Below are 21,590 nucleotides of genomic sequence, written 5' to 3' on the forward strand. Positions count from 1 at the left end.
GCAGTTAGCCTAGTGGTATGAGTGTTGGGCCAGTAACTGAAAGATTGGTGGATCGAAGTTAATCCACTCTTCCAAGGCTGTCATTGTAAATAAGAATTTGTTCTCAACTGACTTGCCTAGTTAAATAAAAAAGTTATTCAAAAATCATGTTAAACATCGTTATTGCACAAAGTGAGTCTATGTGACTTGTTAAGCACATTTCACTCCTGAACTATTTAGGCTTGGGGTTGAAAGGGGTTGAATACTTTTTGACCCAAGACATTTCAGCTTTTCATTTTTTATTAATTTGATTTTTTTTTTTAAATATATAATTCCATTTTGACTTTATGGGGTATTGTGTGTAGGCAAGTGACAAAACAATTCTCAATTTAACACAACAGAATGTGGAAAGAGTCAAAGGGTGTGAACACTTTCTGAAGGCACTGTATGTGTTTTAATGTCCCCTGTGTCCAGGGCTGGATAACTGGCTGAATCTGACCCGGGTGGACCCGGATGAGGAGGTGCAGGGGGAGATCCACTTTGGTCTGGAGCTTCTCAGAGATGCCAAAGGTATAGGACTACGATGCCATTTCATAGAGGCCAGGTAAGGCACGTACTTTATTGGTTAATTGATGCGACTTTAAGCTGTTATGGTCTCTTGTTGAAATGTATAACTGCTTCTTCAATCTCAAAAGATTGGCAAAATGCTCATCCTCTTTGACAGATCATCATACAGTGACTAATGTGTTGTGGATGAATTCACAATATCTGCAATGCTCAGCAATCAATGTTATTGTTGTCGCCTTTATTCTTAAAGTAAATACAAGCCCTAGAGGAAATTGTGTTTATCTGCCTGTTGAAGTGTCAGCAGACACCAAAGCCAAAGAGTTACAGAAAGCAGATTTTGAGGAGGATAAGCTCATTTCATTTAGCAAAAGGAACGTGCCACAGAGACATCCATAAGAAATAAGAGGCAGAGAGGTCCCTGAGAGGGCTTCAGTAACAGGATGGAGACTGATCACTGTGAGCATGGCCGCCATCCATCTTGGCTGTTTCTGAAGGCTTTATGCAATCATTGGTAACATTCTCAATACCCTCTGAAGGAGGGCTTCCAACTAGATCTGGCCTTCTCTCAGCACTGCCATACATTTAAAATGAGGGGGTTCAGTTTATTTATTTTCTACTAAGAAATCCTAACATTTTTACACTGAAGTCTTCCAGCTAACCTCTGCACAGAGGGTGACAACCAAGAACAACGAGAACAGTGTTCCAGAGAATTGAGATTAGGGGATGAAGCAACTTTGTTTTCTCTCTTGGAAGCAGAGCACCGCATGGAAAACACACCCCCGGGTGCACAGTTTTTTTTCTGCCCCAGCACTACACAGCTGGTTCAAATAATCAAAGCTGGATGATGAGTTGGTTATTTTAATCTCACTGTCTCACTACACTTACTATCTCACTCTCACTACACTTACTATCTCACTACACTTACTCTCACTACACTTACTATCTCACTACACTTACTATCTCACTCTCACTACACTTACTATCTCACTACACTTACTATCTCACTCTCACTACACTTACTATCTCACTACACTTACTATCTCACTCTCACTACACTTATTATCTCACTACACTTACCATCTCACTACACTAACTATCTCAATACACTTACTTTCTCACAACACTCACAATCCCACTACACTCATTGTCTCACTACACTTACCATCTCACTACATTCACTATCTCACTACACTTACCATCTCACTATCCCACTATACTCACTATCTCACTCTCACTACACTCACTATTTCACTGTCTCACTACACTACACCATCTCACTACACTTACTATCTCGCTACACTCACTAGCTCACTACACTTACATCACTGACTGTCTCACCATCTCACTACACTTATTGTCACTACAATTACTATCTCATTACACTCACTATGTCACACTCACTACTACACACACTACACTCACTATCTCAGTCTCACTAAATATATAATCTCACTATGCTTACTATCTCACTATCCCACTATACTCACTATCTCAGGACACTCACTAATTCAAATAAAATAAAATAAAATGTTATTTGTCACATGCGCTGAATACAACAGGTGACCTTACCATTAAATGCTTACTTACAAGCCCTTAACCAACAATGCATTTGAAGAAATAGAGTTGAGAAAATATAAATATCTCCATCTCATTATCTCACTACACTTACTGTCTCCCTACACTTTATATCCCTATCTCACAGTCTCTACACATACTTTTTCACTACACTTACTATCCCCCGACACGTTCTCACTACACTTACTATCTCACTGTCTCACTACACCCACTACCTCACTACACTTTCTCACTACACTTACTATCTCACTACACTCACTCTCACTACACTCACTATCTCACCACACCTACTTTCTCACTACACTTACTATTTAACTACACTTACTGTCTCTTTATCTCACTAGTCATTATCTCACTACACTCTCTCACTAATCTCACTGTCTCACTACACTTACTATCTCACTACACTTTATCTCCCTATCTCAGTCTCAACACATACTTTTCACTATCTCACTACACTTACGATCTCACCGCACTTTCTATCGTACTACATTTAATATCTACCCTTACTATCTCACTCTCTACAGTTCTCACTATCCTTACTAATTTTCTGACACTACACTTAATATCTCACTACCACGTTATACTTACTATCTCACTACACTGTCTCTACACAACTCACTACACATACTATCTCACCACACTTACTATCTCATTATCTCACTACACTTACTATCTCACTATCCTTACTATCTCACTACACTTACTATCTCACTGTCTCACTACACTTACTATCTCACTTTCTGACTACACTTACCATCTCACTATTACAACTATACAGCCCCTCAAAGTTCTTTCATCTTTAGATTTGGCAGACTAATGTAAAATGTAGGAGAATGATATATGCACATATCACCCCACTCATTGAATAATTCCAGCACCCTGTAAAAGGTCAGGGGTTGCTCATGCACTGATGTGTTTCTGTTTGTTGACCTCTTAGAGACTTGGCACCAAGAGACATTTCTGGAACCTCTGATCCCTTTGCCAGAATCCTCTTCAATAACCACAGTGCAGAGACTTCGGTGAGGAGGGAGATGAGCTGAATAACGTGTACATATCTGAATGAATCATCAACTTTAGCGGAGACAAAGACTGATTATGTTAAATAGTATATGAAATGTTTTTCTTCTGTGTTTGTCTGTCAGATCATTAAAAAGACTCGTTACCCACACTGGGGTGAGACCCTGGAGTTGGAGCTTGAGACAGAGGAGCTGTCTGAGGGAGGGACTGTCACAGTGGAGGTCTGGGACTGGGACATGGTGGGCAAAAATGACTTCCTGGGAAAGGTGAAGTGGTTATGTTCCTAAAGTCCAATCCCTCATACTGTTGTTAATCTGTGAGGACACGGTATACTTATTTCTACTATATAGAATAATTCATACTTTTACAAATACAAATATTTGGTGGTATAATACCTTTTCAGTTTAGTGTATGATGTATTGGTTATCTGTTTTCATGTTCAGGTGGAAATCCCTTTTGCTTGCCTGCATAAGACACCTCTGGTACAGGGTTGGTTTCGTCTGCTGCCCCTGGGAAACAATGAGGATGATGCTGGGTAAGGAGTGTGTGGGTGTTAGTGTGGTTGTGTGGATGTGTATCGGTTTGTGTGTGTAAGAGAGAGAGGGAGGGGGTGTTTTTTATGTATATTGTGGGCACATTCCCTTGGTAATGCTCAGCACTACCTGTGCTATAACATTCTTGTGCTAAGTGAACTTCCTGTGAGTATTGTTTAATTAAGAATGTCGTGACTGTAGTGTCTCTGAGGCCTCTTGCTCTCGCTGTCCACAGAGGTAAGCTGGGTGCGCTGCGACTGAAGGTGCGTCTGGTGGAGGACCATATTCTTCCCTCCACGTACTACCAGCCTCTTATTGACCTGCTGGTGCAGTCAGTCATCTCTCCTGCTGAGGTCAACATCACACTGCTGTCACATACACAACCCATTGTTATTAACTAATTCTACAGGCTTTTTTTCTGATTTGTTCAACCACTAATGTATTACATTTTTCATGCCATTTTTAATGTTAAATGTAATCTTTATTTAACTGGGCAAGTTAGTTAAGAACAAATTCTTATTTACAATGACAGTGGGTTAACTGCATTGTTCAGTGGCAGAACGACAGATGCCATGGTGCGTAATTCCTTTCTATAAAATATATTTACTTCTTTAGATGTCTTACAATATACCACATCCTTTCACCACAGAGTTTATACACTATATAGAGCCTACTGTGCCACATGGCTGACAGACACATAGCCAGCTTCCTCTCATAAATTAACACCTGGCTAATAGACCCTGACTGTCTCCACCCTCTGACCCACCCCAGGTGGAGGACGGCAGCCCCCTGACCATGCTGGAGGAGGTGACCACAGTGGAGAGCCGGCAGGACGTGGCCATGACCCTGGTCAAGATCTACCTGGGGCAGGGCCTGGTGGTGCCCTTTCTGGACTACCTAAACACCCGCGAGGTCAACCACACCTGTAAGATATACTGGCTGTCTGGGGAATTTAACATAGGACAGGAAAGTCATATTTCTGAGCGTAATGCTTTTCTAGATGCTCTTGTCAAAAATCATGGTTATATGACCACTGAGTCTCTTGGATGTAGTGAAAAAAAATCAATTTGTAGCCGTGAACAACCAGATACTGTGTAGGTTAAGTTAGTGTACAGTGTTGGAAGGATCTTGCAGCTGTGAACAACCAGACAGTGTGTAGGTTAAGGTAGTGGACAGTGTTGGAAGGATCTTGCAGCTGTGAACAACCAGACAGTGTGTAGGTTAAGGTAGTGTACAGTGTTGGAAGGATCTTGCAGCTGTGAACAACCAGACAGTGTGTAGGTTAAGGTAGTGGACAGTGTTGGAAGGATCTTGCAGCTGTGAACAACCAGACAGTGTGTAGGTTAAGGTAGTGGACAGTGTTGGAAGGATCTTGCAGCTGTGAACAACCAGACAGTGTGTAGGTTAAGGTAGTGGACAGTGTTGGAAGGATCTTGCAGCTGTGAACAACCAGACAGTGTGTAGGTTAAGGTAGTGGACAGTGTTGGAAGGATCTTGCAGCTGTGAACAACCAGACAGTGTGTAGGTTAAGGTAGTGGACAGTGTTGGAAGGATCTTGCAGCTGTGAACAACCAGACAGTGTGTAGGTTAAGGTAGTGGACAGTGTTGGAAGGATCTTGCAGCTGTGAACAACCAGACAGTGTGTAGGTTAAGGTAGTGGACAGTGTTGGAAGGATCTTGCAGCTGTGAACAACCAGACAGTGTGTAGGTTAAGGTAGTGGACAGTGTTGGAAGGATCTTGCAGCTGTGAACAACCAGACAGTGTGTAGGTTAAGGTAGTGGACAGTGTTGGAAGGATCTTGCAGCTGTGAACAACCAGACAGTGTGTAGGTTAAGGTAGTGGACAGTGTTGGAAGGATCTTGCAGCTGTGAACAACCAGACAGTGTGTAGGTTAAGGTAGTGGACAGTGTTGGAAGGATCTTGCAGCTGTGAACAACCAGACAGTGTGTAGGTTAAGGTAGTGGACAGTGTTGGAAGGATCTTGCAGCTGTGAACAACCAGACAGTGTGTAGGTTAAGGTAGTGGACAGTGTTGGAAGGATCTTGCAGCTGTGAACAACCAGACAGTGTGTAGGTTAAGGTAGTGGACAGTGTTGGAAGGATCTTGCAGCTGTGAACAACCAGACAGTGTGTAGGTTAAGGTAGTGGACAGTGTTGGAAGGATCTTGCAGCTGTGAACAACCAGACAGTGTGTAGGTTAAGGTAGTGGACAGTGTTGGAAGGATCTTGCAGCTGTGAACAACCAGACAGTGTGTAGGTTAAGGTAGTGGACAGTGTTGGAAGGATCTTGCAGCTGTGAACAACCAGACAGTGTGTAGGTTAAGGTAGTGGACAGTGTTGGAAGGATCTTGCAGCTGTGAACAACCAGACAGTGTGTAGGTTAAGGTAGTGGACAGTGTTGGAAGGATCTTGCAGCTGTGAACAACCAGACAGTGTGTAGGTTAAGGTAGTGGACAGTGTTGGAAGGATCTTGCAGCTGTGAACAACCAGACAGTGTGTAGGTTAAGGTAGTGGACAGTGTTGGAAGGATCTTGCAGCTGTGAACAACCAGACAGTGTGTAGGTTAAGGTAGTGGACAGTGTTGGAAGGATCTTGCAGCTGTGAACAACCAGACAGTGTGTAGGTTAAGGTAGTGGACAGTGTTGGAAGGATCTTGCAGCTGTGAACAACCAGACAGTGTGTAGGTTAAGGTAGTGGACAGTGTTGGAAGGATCTTGCAGCTGTGAACAACCAGACAGTGTGTAGGTTAAGGTAGTGGACAGTGTTGGAAGGATCTTGCAGCTGTGAACAACCAGACAGTGTGTAGGTTAAGGTAGTGGACAGTGTTGGAAGGATCTTGCAGCTGTGAACAACCAGACAGTGTGTAGGTTAAGGTAGTGGACAGTGTTGGAAGGATCTTGCAGCTGTGAACAACCAGACAGTGTGTAGGTTAAGGTAGTGGACAGTGTTGGAAGGATCTTGCAGCTGTGAACAACCAGACAGTGTGTAGGTTAAGGTAGTGGACAGTGTTGGAAGGATCTTGCAGCTGTGAACAACCAGACAGTGTGTAGGTTAAGGTAGTGGACAGTGTTGGAAGGATCTTGCAGCTGTGAACAACCAGACAGTGTGTAGGTTAAGGTAGTGGACAGTGTTGGAAGGATCTTGCAGCTGTGAACAACCAGACAGTGTGTAGGTTAAGGTAGTGGACAGTGTTGGAAGGATCTTGCAGCTGTGAACAACCAGACAGTGTGTAGGTTAAGGTAGTGGACAGTGTTGGAAGGATCTTGCAGCTGTGAACAACCAGACAGTGTGTAGGTTAAGGTAGTGGACAGTGTTGGAAGGATCTTGCAGCTGTGAACAACCAGACAGTGTGTAGGTTAAGGTAGTGGACAGTGTTGGAAGGATCTTGCAGCTGTGAACAACCAGACAGTGTGTAGGTTAAGGTAGTGGACAGTGTTGGAAGGATCTTGCAGCTGTGAACAACCAGACAGTGTGTAGGTTAAGGTAGTGGACAGTGTTGGAAGGATCTTGCAGCTGTGAACAACCAGACAGTGTGTAGGTTAAGGTAGTGGACAGTGTTGGAAGGATCTTGCAGCTGTGAACAACCAGACAGTGTGTAGGTTAAGGTAGTGGACAGTGTTGGAAGGATCTTGCAGCTGTGAACAACCAGACAGTGTGTAGGTTAAGGTAGTGGACAGTGTTGGAAGGATCTTGCAGCTGTGAACAACCAGACAGTGTGTAGGTTAAGGTAGTGGACAGTGTTGGAAGGATCTTGCAGCTGTGAACAACCAGACAGTGTGTAGGTTAAGGTAGTGGACAGTGTTGGAAGGATCTTGCAGCTGTGAACAACCAGACAGTGTGTAGGTTAAGGTAGTGGACAGTGTTGGAAGGATCTTGCAGCTGTGAACAACCAGACAGTGTGTAGGTTAAGGTAGTGGACAGTGTTGGAAGGATCTTTGAGTGTATATGTGCTAGGCAGATTAAAAAAGAGCCCAGTTGATCACCTGCTCTTGTTCCTGCGTATCCTGCAGAGGCTCTAAGCAATGCTGGTATTTAACTCTGATTTGACGCTCTCTCTCTAATCGCAGCAGTAGCCACGGTCAGTCTGTCTGTGTGGGCGGGCGGTGCAGCATTATATTAATCAGACCTCCAGAAATTATTCATCCTTACAGTTGTTTGACAAATTCTGGGTGTTCATTAATTATGTTCCTGTCTCCACTCGGGTCCCCAGGCTAAGTCATAAGGAGTTTAGTTGTGCTCTTCTTTTTTTTCACTTTCTGTTAGTGTGGCTTGTGATAACAAGCAAAGTTTCCATAGCAACTCCACACGATCTAAAAATGGAGCTCGTTGATCATAAGATCAAAATAGATATTGGGGAGTAGAAAAATGTGAGAGAAAAAAATGTAAGAAAAAAAACTTGAAATTCATCTATGCTGAAGAAGTGGTTTGGTGGAACAAACTTTTAACATCCTTTTTAATATCATAAAAGAGCAGGCAGCTCTTCTTTTCTCACAAATGAGCTTCTGGCCTACAACTACACTGATCAAAAATATTTACACAATATGCAACAATTTCAAAGATTTTACAATTGTTACAGTTCATGTAAGAATATCAGTCAATTTAAATAAATTCATTAGGCCCTAATCAATGGATTTCACATGACAGGGAATTACAGATATTCATCTGTTGATCACAGATAGCTTAAAAGGGCAGGAGCATGGATCAGAAAACCAGTCAGTATCTGGTGTGACCACCATTTGCCTCATGCAGCACGACACATCTCCTTTGCATAGAGTTGATCATGCTGTTGATTGTGGCCTGTGGAATGCTGTCCCACTCCTCTACAATGGCTGTGTGAAGTAGCTGGATATTGGCGGGAACTGGAACACACTGTCGTACACATTGATCCAGAGCATCCCAAACATGCTCAATGGGTGACATGTCTGGTGAGTATGCAGACCATGGAAGAACTGGGACATATTCAGCTTCCAGGAATTGTGTACAGATCCTTGCGACATGGAGGATGTGCATTACTATGCTGAAACATAAGGTGATGGTGGCGGATGAATGCACGGCAATGGGGCTCAGGATTTGGTATCTCTGTCTATTCAAATTGCCATCGATAAAATGCAATTATGTTCATTGTTCGTAGCTTATGCCTGCCGATACCATACCCCTACCGCCATCATGGGGCGCTCTGTTCACAACGTTGACATCAGCAAACTACCCAATGCCATATATGCGGTCTGCCATCTTCCCAGTACAGTTGAAACCAGGATTCATCCGTGAAGAGCACACTTCTCCTGTGTGCCAGTGGCTATCGAAGGTGAGCATTTCCCCACTGAAGTCAGTTACGACACCAAACTGCAGTCAGGTCAAGACCCTGGTGAGGACAACAGGCACGCAGATGAGCTGACAGTTTGTGCAGAAATTATTTGGTTGTACATACGACACTTTCATCAGCAGTCCAGGTGAATGGTCTCAGACAATCCTGTAGGTGAAGAAGCCGGATGTGGAGGTCCTGGGCTGACGTGGTTACATGTGATCTGCGTTGTGAGGTCGGTTGGACGTACTTCCAAATTCTCTAAAATGATGTTGAAGGCGACTTAATTAACAATCAATTATCTGGCAACAACTCTGCTGGACATTCCTGCAGTCAGCATGCCAATTGCATGCTCCCTCAAAACAGTGGCCTTTTATTGTCCCCTTCATAAGGTACACCTGTGTAATGATCATGCTGTTTATTCAGCTTCTTGATATGCCACACCTGACAGGTGGATGGATTATCTTGGCAAAGGAGAAATGCTCACTAACAGGGCTGTAAACAAATGTGTGCACAACATTTGAGAGAAATAAGCTTTTTGTGCTTATGGAAATTTTCTGGGATCTTTACATTGCGTTTATATTTTTGTTCAGTATAAAACATTTTACCCGGCAATAGGTCATATCACTATGACTACATCAATGTTCCTCCCTCCAAGGATAAGGTTACTTTGGTTGCAAATGGGGTCAATGAAAGTCCTCTTTGAAATTAGATTAGCGCTAGTATTGAAGTAGCCCTAGTTGACCAAGATCAGTATTTGGTTTATTACTCCTCATGGCCCCATACACAGTGGTTTAGAAATATGATGTCCCTGAAATGTATAGCCTACATTCCTCTACGCTTTAATGTATCTCTCTGACAGTGGATCCAAACACCCTGTTCCGGTCCAACTCTCTAGCTTCTAAGGCCATGGAACAGTTCATGAAGGTGAGTAGGAATTCTAATCATATTGTCTGGGCATGCTCCCTCTGTCAATCCAACGTGTTAGCTGGATTCTCACTTTGCTCTTCCCGGTCTCACAGTAAAGCACTATAGCCTAGTCCTAAAGACATGGGAATGACTTAAATCTAAGAACCATTGTTGTTCTGAATAACTGGCATTAGCTGTGTAAACTGACTGGAAATATATAAAATAGCTTTGAATGGATGTTTTCTAAATGTGAGGTATTGTGCACTGGCAGGCTGTGGGGATGCTGTACCTTCATGAGGTCCTGAAGCCCATCATTAACCGCATCTTTGAGGAGAAGAAGTACATTGAGTTGGACCCGTGTAAAATTGACCTGAACAGAACCAGGTAAACAGAAAATACTGGTGTCGAAATACAGGTGTGATGATTGTTTACACCCTCAGAGATACACTAGTTTCCTGGATAACAACCCATAACATCTACAGTATATGAGACTTGCATCATAGCATAATCCCCACCTCCTCCACAGTGTGACTGGAGACGACAACATCAAGACATGAAAAAGGAATATAAAAATGGGGGAAGTTTGTTGCCTGGCAACCAGAGAGAACCCCCTGAGATGCCTATCTCTGACACCCACCCATATCCAGTATATATCATCCCTATATCTGCCAAGACCAGACCTGATCATTTACACAGACTGATCCTACATCTCCTTAGGCTTAACCTGCTATCTACTGTACCACATTAGTGCTCAAGTTTCCACAGACGTAATAACACTGAGGGATCTATTGAGACATGAAATGTATAAGATGGCGCCTGATTGACAAGATGGCGCCGATAGAGATGGCAGGTTCGCTTCTAGTCCTTAGGAAACTGTGAAGTATTTTTTTGTATGTGTTATTTACATTTACTTACATTATTAGCCCAGAAAACCTTAAGTGTTATTACATACAGTTGGGAAGAACGATTGGATATCAGAGACACTGTCACGGTTGTGTGGAGAGATGGACCAAGGCGCAGCGTGATTAAAGTTCCACATATTTATTCCAGCGAAACTTCCAAACAAAAAAAGAAACAAACAACGAACCGTAACATCATAGGTGCTACATGCACTAACTCAAAACAAGATCCCACAAAAACCCAGTGGGAAAATGGCTGCCTAAATATGATCCCCAATCAGAGATAACGCTAAACAGCTGCCTCTGATTGGGAACCATACCAGGCCAACATAGAAATAAAAACCTAGATTACCCACCCTAGTCACACTCGGACCTAACCAAAATAGAGAATAAAAAGGCTCTCTATGGTCAGGGCGTGACAGAGACGTCAACTTACCAGCACAAACAGCACTACGACCAGGAATACGACTTTCCCAAAGCGGATCCTTTGTCTGCACCTCCCAGGGCATTTGAACTGATTCCAGAGGCTGACTCAAAACGGAGGAGAGGGTGCCAGAGCGGTCTTTTAGTGAGGCTTCGGATGCGAGCACACCACCCACCGCTTCCGAGTATATTACTCGCTGATGTCCAGTCCCAAGTTAACAAAATCTACGAAATCAGAGCAAGAGTTGCTTTCCAAAGACATATCCGGGATTGGAACATACTCTGTTTCACGGAGATATGGCTAGCTGGGGACATGCTGTCGTAGTCTGTACAGCCAACGGGATTTTCAGTGCATCGTGCTGACAGGAACAAACATCTCTCCGGTATGAAGAAGGGCGGGGTGTATGTTTCATGATTAACTCATTGTGTAATTGTAACAACATACAAGAACTCAAGTCCTTTTGTTCACCTGACGTAGAATCCCTCACAATCAAATGCTGACAGTATTATCTCCCAAGAGAACTCTCCTCGGTTATCGTCACAGCCGTGTATATCCCCCTGCAATTGGATACCAAGACGGCCATCAAGGAACTTCACTGGACTTTATGCAAACTGGAAACCATATATCCTGATGCTGCATTTATTGTAGCTGGGGATTTTAACAACGCTAATTTGAGAACAAGGATACCTAAATTCTATCAGCATATCGATTGCATTACACGAGCGAGTAACACGCTCGACTGTAGCTACTCTAACTTCCACGATGCAAACAAGGCCCTCCCCCGCCCCTCCTTTTGGCAAATGTGACTGTGACTCCATCTTATTGCTCCGCTCCTATAGGCAGAAACTAAAACAGGAAGCGCTCGTGCTTAGGTCTATCCAACGCTGGTCTGACCAATCAGATTCCACTTTCAAGATTGTTTCGATTACGTGGACTGGGATATGTGGACCGGGTAGCCTCAGAAAATAACATTGACGTATACTCTGACTCGGTGAGCAAGTTTATAAGGAAGTGTATAGGAGATGTTGTACTTTCCCTAACCAGAAACCTCCCTAACCTTCCCTAATCAGAAACCATGGATTGATGGGAGCATTTGTGCAAAACTGAAAGCAGGTACCACCGTATTTAATCATGGCAAGGCGACTGGAAATATGGCCCAATACAAACAGTGTAGTTATTCCCTCCATAAGGCAATCAAACAAGCAAAGTGTCAGTATAGAGACAAAGTGGAGTCGCAATTCAACGGCTCAAACACGAGACGTATGTGGCAGTGTGGCAGGGTCTACAGACAATCACAGATTACAAAAAGAAAACCAGCCCCGTCTTGGACATCTACGTCTTGCTTCCAGACAAAGTTAACAACTTCTTTGAGCGCTTTGAGGACAATACAGTGCCACCGATGCGGCCCGCTACCAAAAACTGTGGGCTCTCCTCCGTGGCCAACGTGAGTAAAACGTTTAAATGTGTTAACCCTTGCAAGGCTGCCGGCCCAGACGGCATCCCTAGCCGCGTTCTCAGAGCATGCGCAGACCAGCTGGCTGGTGTGTTTACGGACATGTTCAATCCATCCCTATCCCAGTCTGCTGTCCCCACATGCTTAAAGATGGCCACCATTGCTCCTGTTCCCAAGAAAGCTAAGGTAACTTAAATAAATTACTGTCGCCCCGTAGCACTCACTTCTGTCATCTTGAAGTGATTTGAGAGACTAGTCAATGATAATATCAACTCCACCCTACCTGTCACCCTAGACTTAGTCCAATTTGCTTACTGCCCCCAATAGGTCCACAGACGATGCAATCACCATCACACTGCACATTCGCCCTATCCCATCTGGACAAGAGGAATACCTATGTAAGAATGCTGTTCATTGACTACAGCTCAGCATTCAACACTATAGTACCCTCCAAACTCATCATTAAGCTCGAGACCCTGGGTCTCGACCCCGCCCTGTGCAACTGGGTCCTGGACTTCCTGACGAGCCACCCCCAGGTGGTGAAAGTAGGAAACAACATCTCCACTCCGCTGATCCTCAACACTGGGGCCCCACAAGGGTGCGTTCTCAGCCCCCTCCTGTATTCCCTGTTCACTCACGACTGCGTGGCCATGCACGCCTCCAACTCAATCATCAAGTTTGCAGACGACACAACAGTGGTAGGCTTGATTACCAACAACGACGAGACAGCCTACAGGGAGGAGGTGAGGGCCCACGGAGTGTGGTGTAACCTCTCACTCAATGTCAGCAATACAAAAGAGATGATCGTGGACTTCAGGAAACATCAAAGGTAGCACTCCCCTAGCCACATTGATGGGACAGCAGTGGAGAAGGTGGAAAGTTTTAAGTTCCTCGATGTACATATCACCGACAAACTGAAATGGTCAACGCACACAGACAGTGTTTTGCGAAGAATGCGCAACTTCAGGAGGCTGAAGAAATGTGGCTTGTCACCGAAAACCCTCACTAACTTTTGCAGGTGCACAATTGAGAGCATCCTGTTGGGCTGTATCACCACCTGGTACAGCAACTGCACCGCCCACACTCCAGAGTGCGGTGCGGTCTGCACAATGCATCACCGGGGGAAAATTACCTGCCCTCCAGGACACCTACAACACCCGATGTCACATCAAGGACAATAACCATCCGAGCCACTGCCTGTTCACCCAGATTCCATCCAGAAGGCGAGGTCAGTACAGGTGCATCAAAGCTGGGACAGAGAGATTGAAAAACAGCTTCTATCTCAAGGACATCAGATTGTTAAACAGCCATCACTAGCACAGAGAGGCGGCTGCCTTCCTACAGGCTGATATCATTGGCAAAAAAATGGAACACTAGTCACTTTAATAATGCCACTTTAAGAATGTTTACATATCTCACATTACTCATCTCATATGTATATACTGTATACTGTATCCTTCACTATCTATTCTTACTATCTATTGCATCTTAGCTGCTCTGTCACTGCTCATCCATATATTTTATACTTATATATTCTTATCCCATTCCTTTACAAGATTGTGTGTTTTAGGTTTTGTTGTGGAACTATTAGATATTACCTGTTAGTTACTGCTGCACTGTCGGATCTAGAAGCACAAGCATTTCGCTACACTCGCAATAACATCTGCTAACCATGTGTATGTGATCAATAACATGTTATTTGATTTGATAGATGTTGATGTATTGATTTGGCCAGTGCACAGACTTCATAATTAGTGACAATGCTGTCTGTACAAAGCAAAGTTCACAGTATGGTTCCCGCAGGCCTTTGTGTTTCAGAGCTCTTTTGAATTGTCAGTATACATTTCATTTCAATGTAACACTGACCCCTCTCTCTCTGGAGGCGTATCTCATTTAAAGGTGCGGTGTCTGAGGCTGAGGTGAGGGAGAGCAGTGTGGAGATGCTGCAGGGCTATCTGTCTAACATCGTGGAGTCCATCATTGGGTCAGTTACCCAGTGTCCACCTGTCATGAGGGTGGCCTTCAAACAGCTGCACAAGAGGGTGGAGGAGCAGTTCCCTGAGCCAGAGAATGAGGTCTGTTTCAAACCCAGAGGTCAAGGGTCAAATTCAGCTACAAAGGTCACCTAGATGAAGACGTGTTTTCATTGCTGGATAGTGAATAGACATGGGGATGTTGTCAGAGCATTTATTTTATTCATCTCTGTTGCACACCTTCCCTCCTGGCCCTCTCCCATTAGGATGTGAAGTATCTGGCCATCAGTGGGTTTTTCTTCCTGCGTTTCCTGGCCCCTGCTATCCTCACACCCAAGCTCTTTCACCTGAGGGACCAGCATGCAGATACACGCACCAGCAGGACACTGTTACTACTGGCCAAGGTACGGACACACACACACACATGCACAAACAGTTTTTATCCTACAACGGTGCCACACAGTCCCGCACAGTGAAACAGCTGTGGAGAATAGAGTTGCTGTCCGTGGTGCTGAAGTCCTGTTGCTATGGGTCCTCTACAGAGAATGGTCTATTTTTACATCTGTGTGCGGCCAGGCTTGGGTTCAAAGCAGAGCTTCAGAGAGGGGTCCTTCAGAGAGGTTCCCATGCCAGGTGTGGGCAGGACAAAGAGGGCCTCACAGCAAGCCTGCTCACTGGGATGTTTGATGTTACTCAGAGACACATAGGGAGAGAGAGGGGTGTAGTAGTCTGTTACAGGAACCATAAGCACATCCTGATGATACTGTGCTGCTCATTTAATATCAGAATTGATAACGGCACTCCCTGCCCATTTGACACAGATGGTAAGTTATGGTTACAGTAGAGAGTGGTGGGTGAACATCGCTGTGTTTCTCTATGTGCCAGGCAGTGCAGAGTGTGGGGAACCTGGGTTTGCAGCTGGGCCACGGTAAGGAGCTGTGGATGGAGCCCTTGCATCCCATCATCCTTTATAGCGTGGCCTCTGTTAAAGACTTCCTGGACAAGCTCATCGACATTGATAGCGGTAAGAAGCACCAGCAGGACACTGTTTATTCAGTAATGCATTTTTTTAAACCTTTATTTAACTAGGCAAGTCAGTTAAGAACAAATTCTTATTTACAATGACGGCCTAGGAACAGTGGGTTAACTGCCTTGTTCAGAATGACAGATTTTTACCTTGTCAGCTCGGGGATTCGATCTATCAACATTTCGGTTACTGGCCCAATGCTCTAACCACTAGACTACCTGCGTCCCCAAAAGACCTGGAGTTTTTCCTCACCATGTCACCTTACCAGGGGGAAACTCCAGGGGGAAACTCTAGGCCCTAGTAGTAATGTATCAGTAGCCTGCTGAAGAGCAAGCAGATAACCGTAGAGATCAGAGATAAGGTAGAGCAACTGGGGGGGGGGGGGGGGGGGGGCAGAGCTTGGCTGGGCTCCTATCCTGGCAGGCTAACCAGTTATTGCTGGTATCAATAGATACAATAAACCCAGTGGTGAAATATTCATAGGCAGCTGGGAGCTGATACTGGGACTAAAATGGAGTGTGGTGGGCTGCGCGTTGAACTGTGGAGCCCTCGCCACCCCTACACACCACACTGTATACATAGCACACCTATGCCCTTTTCTCATCGGCGCTTGTCAGCCAGTCTGTTGTTGTGATCCATCTTATCCCTCTGGAATATCATATTCCAATCTCCATGTCATCTCAGCCACTGGGCTCTCCCTGAAAGGCCACTTTGACATTTAATACACTTGATGTGAATGTGTTATGCAGGAGTGGATTTGTATCGTTCCATCTGTCTGAGGGTGTGCCCGTGTTCATTTTGGCACTCTGTTTTAGATTTACTCTAGTCTTAGTCAAGTCACATTTTTGTCATTTGAATAATGATTTAGTCTAGTTATTGTTAAAATGACTAAAATAGTGGGCCATTTTATTCAACAAAATGCCCTTTAATTTTAGTCACAACACATTTGTATTGCCTCAACCTATAGCGGCAAAAACATACATAGCCTTGTCCTACCAACATGTTTTTTCTGCATAACCTCTTCCCAACAGCAGAAATACTGTATGAAATAATTCATAGTAAATAGATATTGCACATTACATACAAAACAAACAGACACAAGCAAGCGTAGAAAAAGAGTTAAAGTATTGCCGAAGGGTTGCACCTCCGTCCGGATGGGTTTCATCGCCGTCATTCAGTCACGTCATTGCCATTGTTATCAAGGTTCCACAGACGCTGCAGCCACATTGGTGTCCAAAAGTAAAATGGGAGCTAATGACTGTTTTGCCCAGTGATGTAGTAGTCACTGAACCTCAAGTCCGAATCAAGTCTCAAGACGCCTGTGCTTCCGAAGTCCCTAAATCCCTAAGTCCAAGTCCCAGTGCTCGAGTCCTGGTCCAAGTGCTCAAGTCCTGGTCCAAGTGCTCGAGTCCTGGTCCAAGTGCTCAAGTCTGAGTCACTGGGTCAACATTCAATCTAAATCAAGTTATTTACCCAGTCAGATATAGTGTAGTGGCAAGAGGAATTTAGTCAATCAATTGTTTGCTATCCCTTTTCTTTCTGTGCCTCCAAATGTTTGCATATAGGCTACTAGTAATGTTACAAGGCCAGATAGAACCCATGAATAGAGTTATTCCATATTCAACATATTAGAGGCATGTTTGTTCTACATAGAGATACGATATCTGAACATTCCAAAAGGTTGAGTCCTGCTGAACGTGTCCCAGGTTGGCTATAGCTAGCTAATGAGGTAACATGACTGAACAAGGTGTAGCCTAAACAAATTATTAACAGTCCGGAAGTTGCCTAGTTTAGAACGGCCTGTGATGTGCTTAATGGATGTAAAATACGGCTCTCCAATGCACCATAGAAAGAAAAAATCATAGCGTTGATATTATGGGTCATATCGTTTGAATGGTAAGGGCTAGAATCAAGTCGTTTTCTCTGAGGAAAAGAGGGAGACTTTGCTACGTTGGTTACAGAACCTGGCTATGAAATGCAGTGGGGAAAGTGGGAGGGTTGAGCTTACTCAAGGGATAGAAAAACATAGACTGTTGTTTTACTATTAAACTCAGTGCGGCTATCGTTTTTAATTTCTTAAATGTAAAGGGTTGCGTCAATCTAATCTGGTATCGGGATAAAGTGTAATTCCGAGTCATCAATTTTCCTTCAAGTATTTATTTAACTCAAGCAATAAATGGTAAATGCGGATTTCGTATATACGGGCTCTCTGTCACACCTCGCAGGGCAAACAGAGAACTGGCCAAACCCTAATGGTATCTTCTTTAATACTCTGACAGAAGTAGTTCCTGCTTCCGAGCTGGCCTGTCAGAGTAGAGACCAAGTGTGGTTTAAACTTACTCAGCCTATCGTTGGCGCACAGGCTGGTCCCAGCCTCTTGACGCTCCAGTTGATAGATGTATGACGCAACTGTTGCTGTGTATAATATCTATGTGCTCGTACCCTAGATACCGTTATCACACATCTGGTTCCTATTATTGCTAAGTTTGAGTTCTAACAAAGACAGTCTGTTTTGCTACACCACGTTCTATATGTGTCCCCCACAACTCATGATAACTGCCTATACCCAAGGTTAGCCATAGCCTTTCCACTAATGTTACTTCTAACACACACAGACACCCTCATGATAGGCCAAGCATATGTTCAACTCTCACATAAAGCAGCTTTTCCCAACCAGGCAACGGGTAGCTGACTAGAAGGCTGCTGGTGACTAGTTATCTATAGGGAAGCAAGAGAGTCGCCTGCGCGATGTGTATAATCGGAGCAGGAGCAGAGCCTGTCTGCCTGTGTTCCCACACATCGCTTGCTCCTAAGCAGGTGCTGTGTGCGGACGTCCTCCAATTGTTGAACAGAACAGTGCGGCGCATCTGTGCTGCTAATATTCATTGTGCTTATCACTGAAAAGCTCTCAATTTCTCCAAAGATTATTAGTCCACTTAGGAGTCAGATTTTAGTCACAGAGATATTTTTGTCTCGTCTCATTTTAGTCAACTGAAGAAAAAAAATAGTTATAGTTAATTCTGTGTATATTTAGTCAGTAATAGTCTTTGTTTCAAGTGTATTAGTCTATAAATAAATATCTTTGCCAAAATTCGTCATCTATCCCATGTCTTATTCGACTAGTAGTTGTTCTGAAATGTTTATTGCTTGCCTACATTTCATCAGGCAAGAAAATGGCCTTGCCGAACCCTCCCCCTTCTAATTTCCTTAATTAACTTTGTGACAAGAGTCAAATACTTTCTGTGGCACACATCAGAGTCAAATACTTTCTGTGGCACACATCAGAGTCAAATACTTTCTGTGGCACACATCAGAGTCAAATACTTTCTGTGGCACACATCAGAGTCAAATACTTTCTGTGGCACACATCAGAGTCAAATACTTTCTATAGAACCAACTTCACGTCAGGATAGGCAACCGAAATTAATAATGAATGTGTGTGTTATATTCAACTTAGAGGAGGGAGTAAAATGTAGGCAAGCAATAAACATTTCAGAACAACTACTAGTCGAATACGACATGGGAGAGATGACGAATTTTGGCTAAGATATTTATTTATAGACTAATACATTTGAAACAAATAGCCAACCCGAAAACTGCAGACACTACTGGTGCCTACCCCGCGATCAAACCGCCAAAAAAACAAATAATGAAATGCAGACTAACGTGATCATTGATGGCTGCCTTGAAGGACACAAATAAAAAATGCTATGTGCTAAGATCAGTGAAATGTAGGCTAAACTGACAACGGAGTGAAGAGCAGAAATCTCAACTAGCAAGCAAGTCGCAGCAATGAAGAATTGAGTGTGTGCGTGTTTACGCAAAGGGGCGGGGTGGGATCTGGCACCTGCACCTCAAATGTTCTACTGCTCGAGCTCCTGTTTCACCTAATATAATATTAGCTCAATAGTATTGTGGAGCTCCTGCACCTAAATATGAACAGTACCGGTACCCAACACGAGTACCAGCACCTGTTTCAGTCCAAGTATTTTTATCACTATTTTTGACAAAATGAACACGGGTGTGTTGAACACAAGGGTGACAAGGGAGGCAAGATGACACAAACAATGATGTACAATGAGATAATGCATCATGTGCTGTAATGTAATTCAACAATATGTACACATTAACCATAACTGTACTGCTACAGCTCTACCTTGTGGACATATCGATAAAACATAGAACTTCTGTTTCTGTGCTCCCCTTTTCACCCATCACATTTCTCTCTTCCTTTCTCTCACTCCCTTCCCCTCCATCACTGTTCCTGTTCCAACTTTTTCTCCCTCTCCTTCCCCTCTCTTTTCTCTTGCTCCCTCTGTCTGTCTGCAGTGTCAGAGGTGCCCCAGAGGGCTGTGTTCCTGCCCTCAGTGACAGTGAAGGAGGGCTATCTCCAGAAGCACAAGGCCGAAAGCCCCCAGCTCCTGTCCCGCTTTTCCTTCAAGAAGCGATACTTCTGGCTGAGCAGTGAGACACTGTCCTACGCCAAGACCCCGGATCCCTGGCAGGTCTGACCATACATACACAATCCTACCCATAACCAGCTCTACTGGCAATTCCTCCATTCTTTTACATCAGATAAAGACAAACAAGAAAACATTAAGTCCTCTGAAAGTAACTCATTATAACAAGGTAACACCATTTCCTCTGGTGATGAATTGGCTCCTGTACCCTTCAAAGGGTGTTTGATCGTCATCCTGCCTCGTAAAAAAAAAACATTTGAATCACCCGTCTGCCTTATTTGTGTTTCTCTCTGTATGAGAACATCATTAGTAGGGAGGCTATTATCATGTGATGCCCAGTCTTTTGATTATGAGCTTCTCTCATTTGCCTAGCCAGTCCAGAACAGGAGTGGGGATTAGGGAGAGAGAATGTAGGGGGTAGAAGGGGAAGGAAGAGAGAGGGGCAGAGAGCGAGCGAGAAAGAGAACGAGAGAGGGGGGGGGGCACGAAAGAGAGGGATAGAAATAGGGGGGGCCAGAGGAAGAGAGATGTGGAGAATAGGCCAGTGAAAGAGGGTTCTCTTTGAGCGGACTTCTTCCTTTGTGTGGCTGGAATAAATGCTAGGTTCATTGAAGGCTGTGGATATTCATACTAACATTGCAAATCCAACTGTGGACCATATCCCCTCCCACTGTGCTCTAGCCTGAGTGAGGCAGGCTTCCCGTGGAAGCGGATGATTTATACCTGTACATTAAAGCAGCCTTTCTGACATTTTTCTCCTGCCCTGCTCTCTCCCACTTTCTTCTCCATCTCTCCACCACTCTTTTCTCTTCAGTCCTTTTTCTTTGCGAAATGGTCTTGAATTGCTTAATGCTCAATAAAAAGTAGGGGAAGGATGAAAGCAGACATACTCTATCTACTGTACCCATAAGGGTGGCACGGGCCTAAACTCGCCTGAGGATAACTGAATGATTCCTTTGATGTGTATTTGCCTGCATCAGAAAATTGCCTACAAAGAGTAATACAGGAGTGCAACATGGAGCTGTCTGCTTTAGAGTTAGACCGATTATGATTTTTCGACACCGATTATTGGAGGACCAAAAAAGACGATACCGATTATTCAGCCATATATTTTTATTTTTATAATGAGAATTACAACAATACTGAATGAAGACTTATAACTTAATATAATACTTCAATAAAATCAATTTAGCCTCAAATAAATAATGAAACATGTTCAATTTGGTTTAAATAATGCAACAACAAAGTGTTGGAGAAGGAAGTAAAAGTGCAATTTGTTGCCATGTAAGAAAGCTAACGTTTAAGTTCCTTGCTCAGAACATGAGAACATACGAAAGCTGGTGGTTCCTTTTAACATGAGTCTTCAATGTTCCCAGGTAAGAAGTTTTAGGTTGTAGTTATTATAGGAATTATAGGACCATTTCTCTCTATACGATTTGTATTTCATATACCTTTGACTATTGGATGTT

The 21,590-nt window shown here is 43.8% G+C and overlaps 1 protein-coding gene across 1 annotated transcript in view; it reads left to right on the top strand.

Annotated features, from left to right (window-relative positions):
• LOC109873513 (rasGAP-activating-like protein 1) overlaps window positions 1-21,590 on the top strand; it is a 37,188-nt gene that overhangs the window by 8,608 nt on the left and 6,990 nt on the right. The window contains exons 5-16 of the mRNA XM_031819487.1: window positions 454-583; window positions 3,062-3,143; window positions 3,267-3,407; window positions 3,585-3,676; window positions 3,910-4,027; window positions 4,446-4,599; window positions 9,839-9,903; window positions 10,157-10,269; window positions 14,544-14,736; window positions 14,901-15,038; window positions 15,520-15,658; window positions 19,991-20,166. Coding sequence (XP_031675347.1) covers window positions 454-583; window positions 3,062-3,143; window positions 3,267-3,407; window positions 3,585-3,676; window positions 3,910-4,027; window positions 4,446-4,599; window positions 9,839-9,903; window positions 10,157-10,269; window positions 14,544-14,736; window positions 14,901-15,038; window positions 15,520-15,658; window positions 19,991-20,166 — 1,541 coding nt within the window. The remainder of the gene's footprint in view (window positions 1-453; window positions 584-3,061; window positions 3,144-3,266; window positions 3,408-3,584; window positions 3,677-3,909; window positions 4,028-4,445; window positions 4,600-9,838; window positions 9,904-10,156; window positions 10,270-14,543; window positions 14,737-14,900; window positions 15,039-15,519; window positions 15,659-19,990; window positions 20,167-21,590) is intronic.

Source organism: Oncorhynchus kisutch, linkage group LG3, assembly GCF_002021735.2.
Source record: "Oncorhynchus kisutch isolate 150728-3 linkage group LG3, Okis_V2, whole genome shotgun sequence".
In the NCBI taxonomy this organism is placed as follows: domain Eukaryota; kingdom Metazoa; phylum Chordata; class Actinopteri; order Salmoniformes; family Salmonidae; genus Oncorhynchus; species Oncorhynchus kisutch.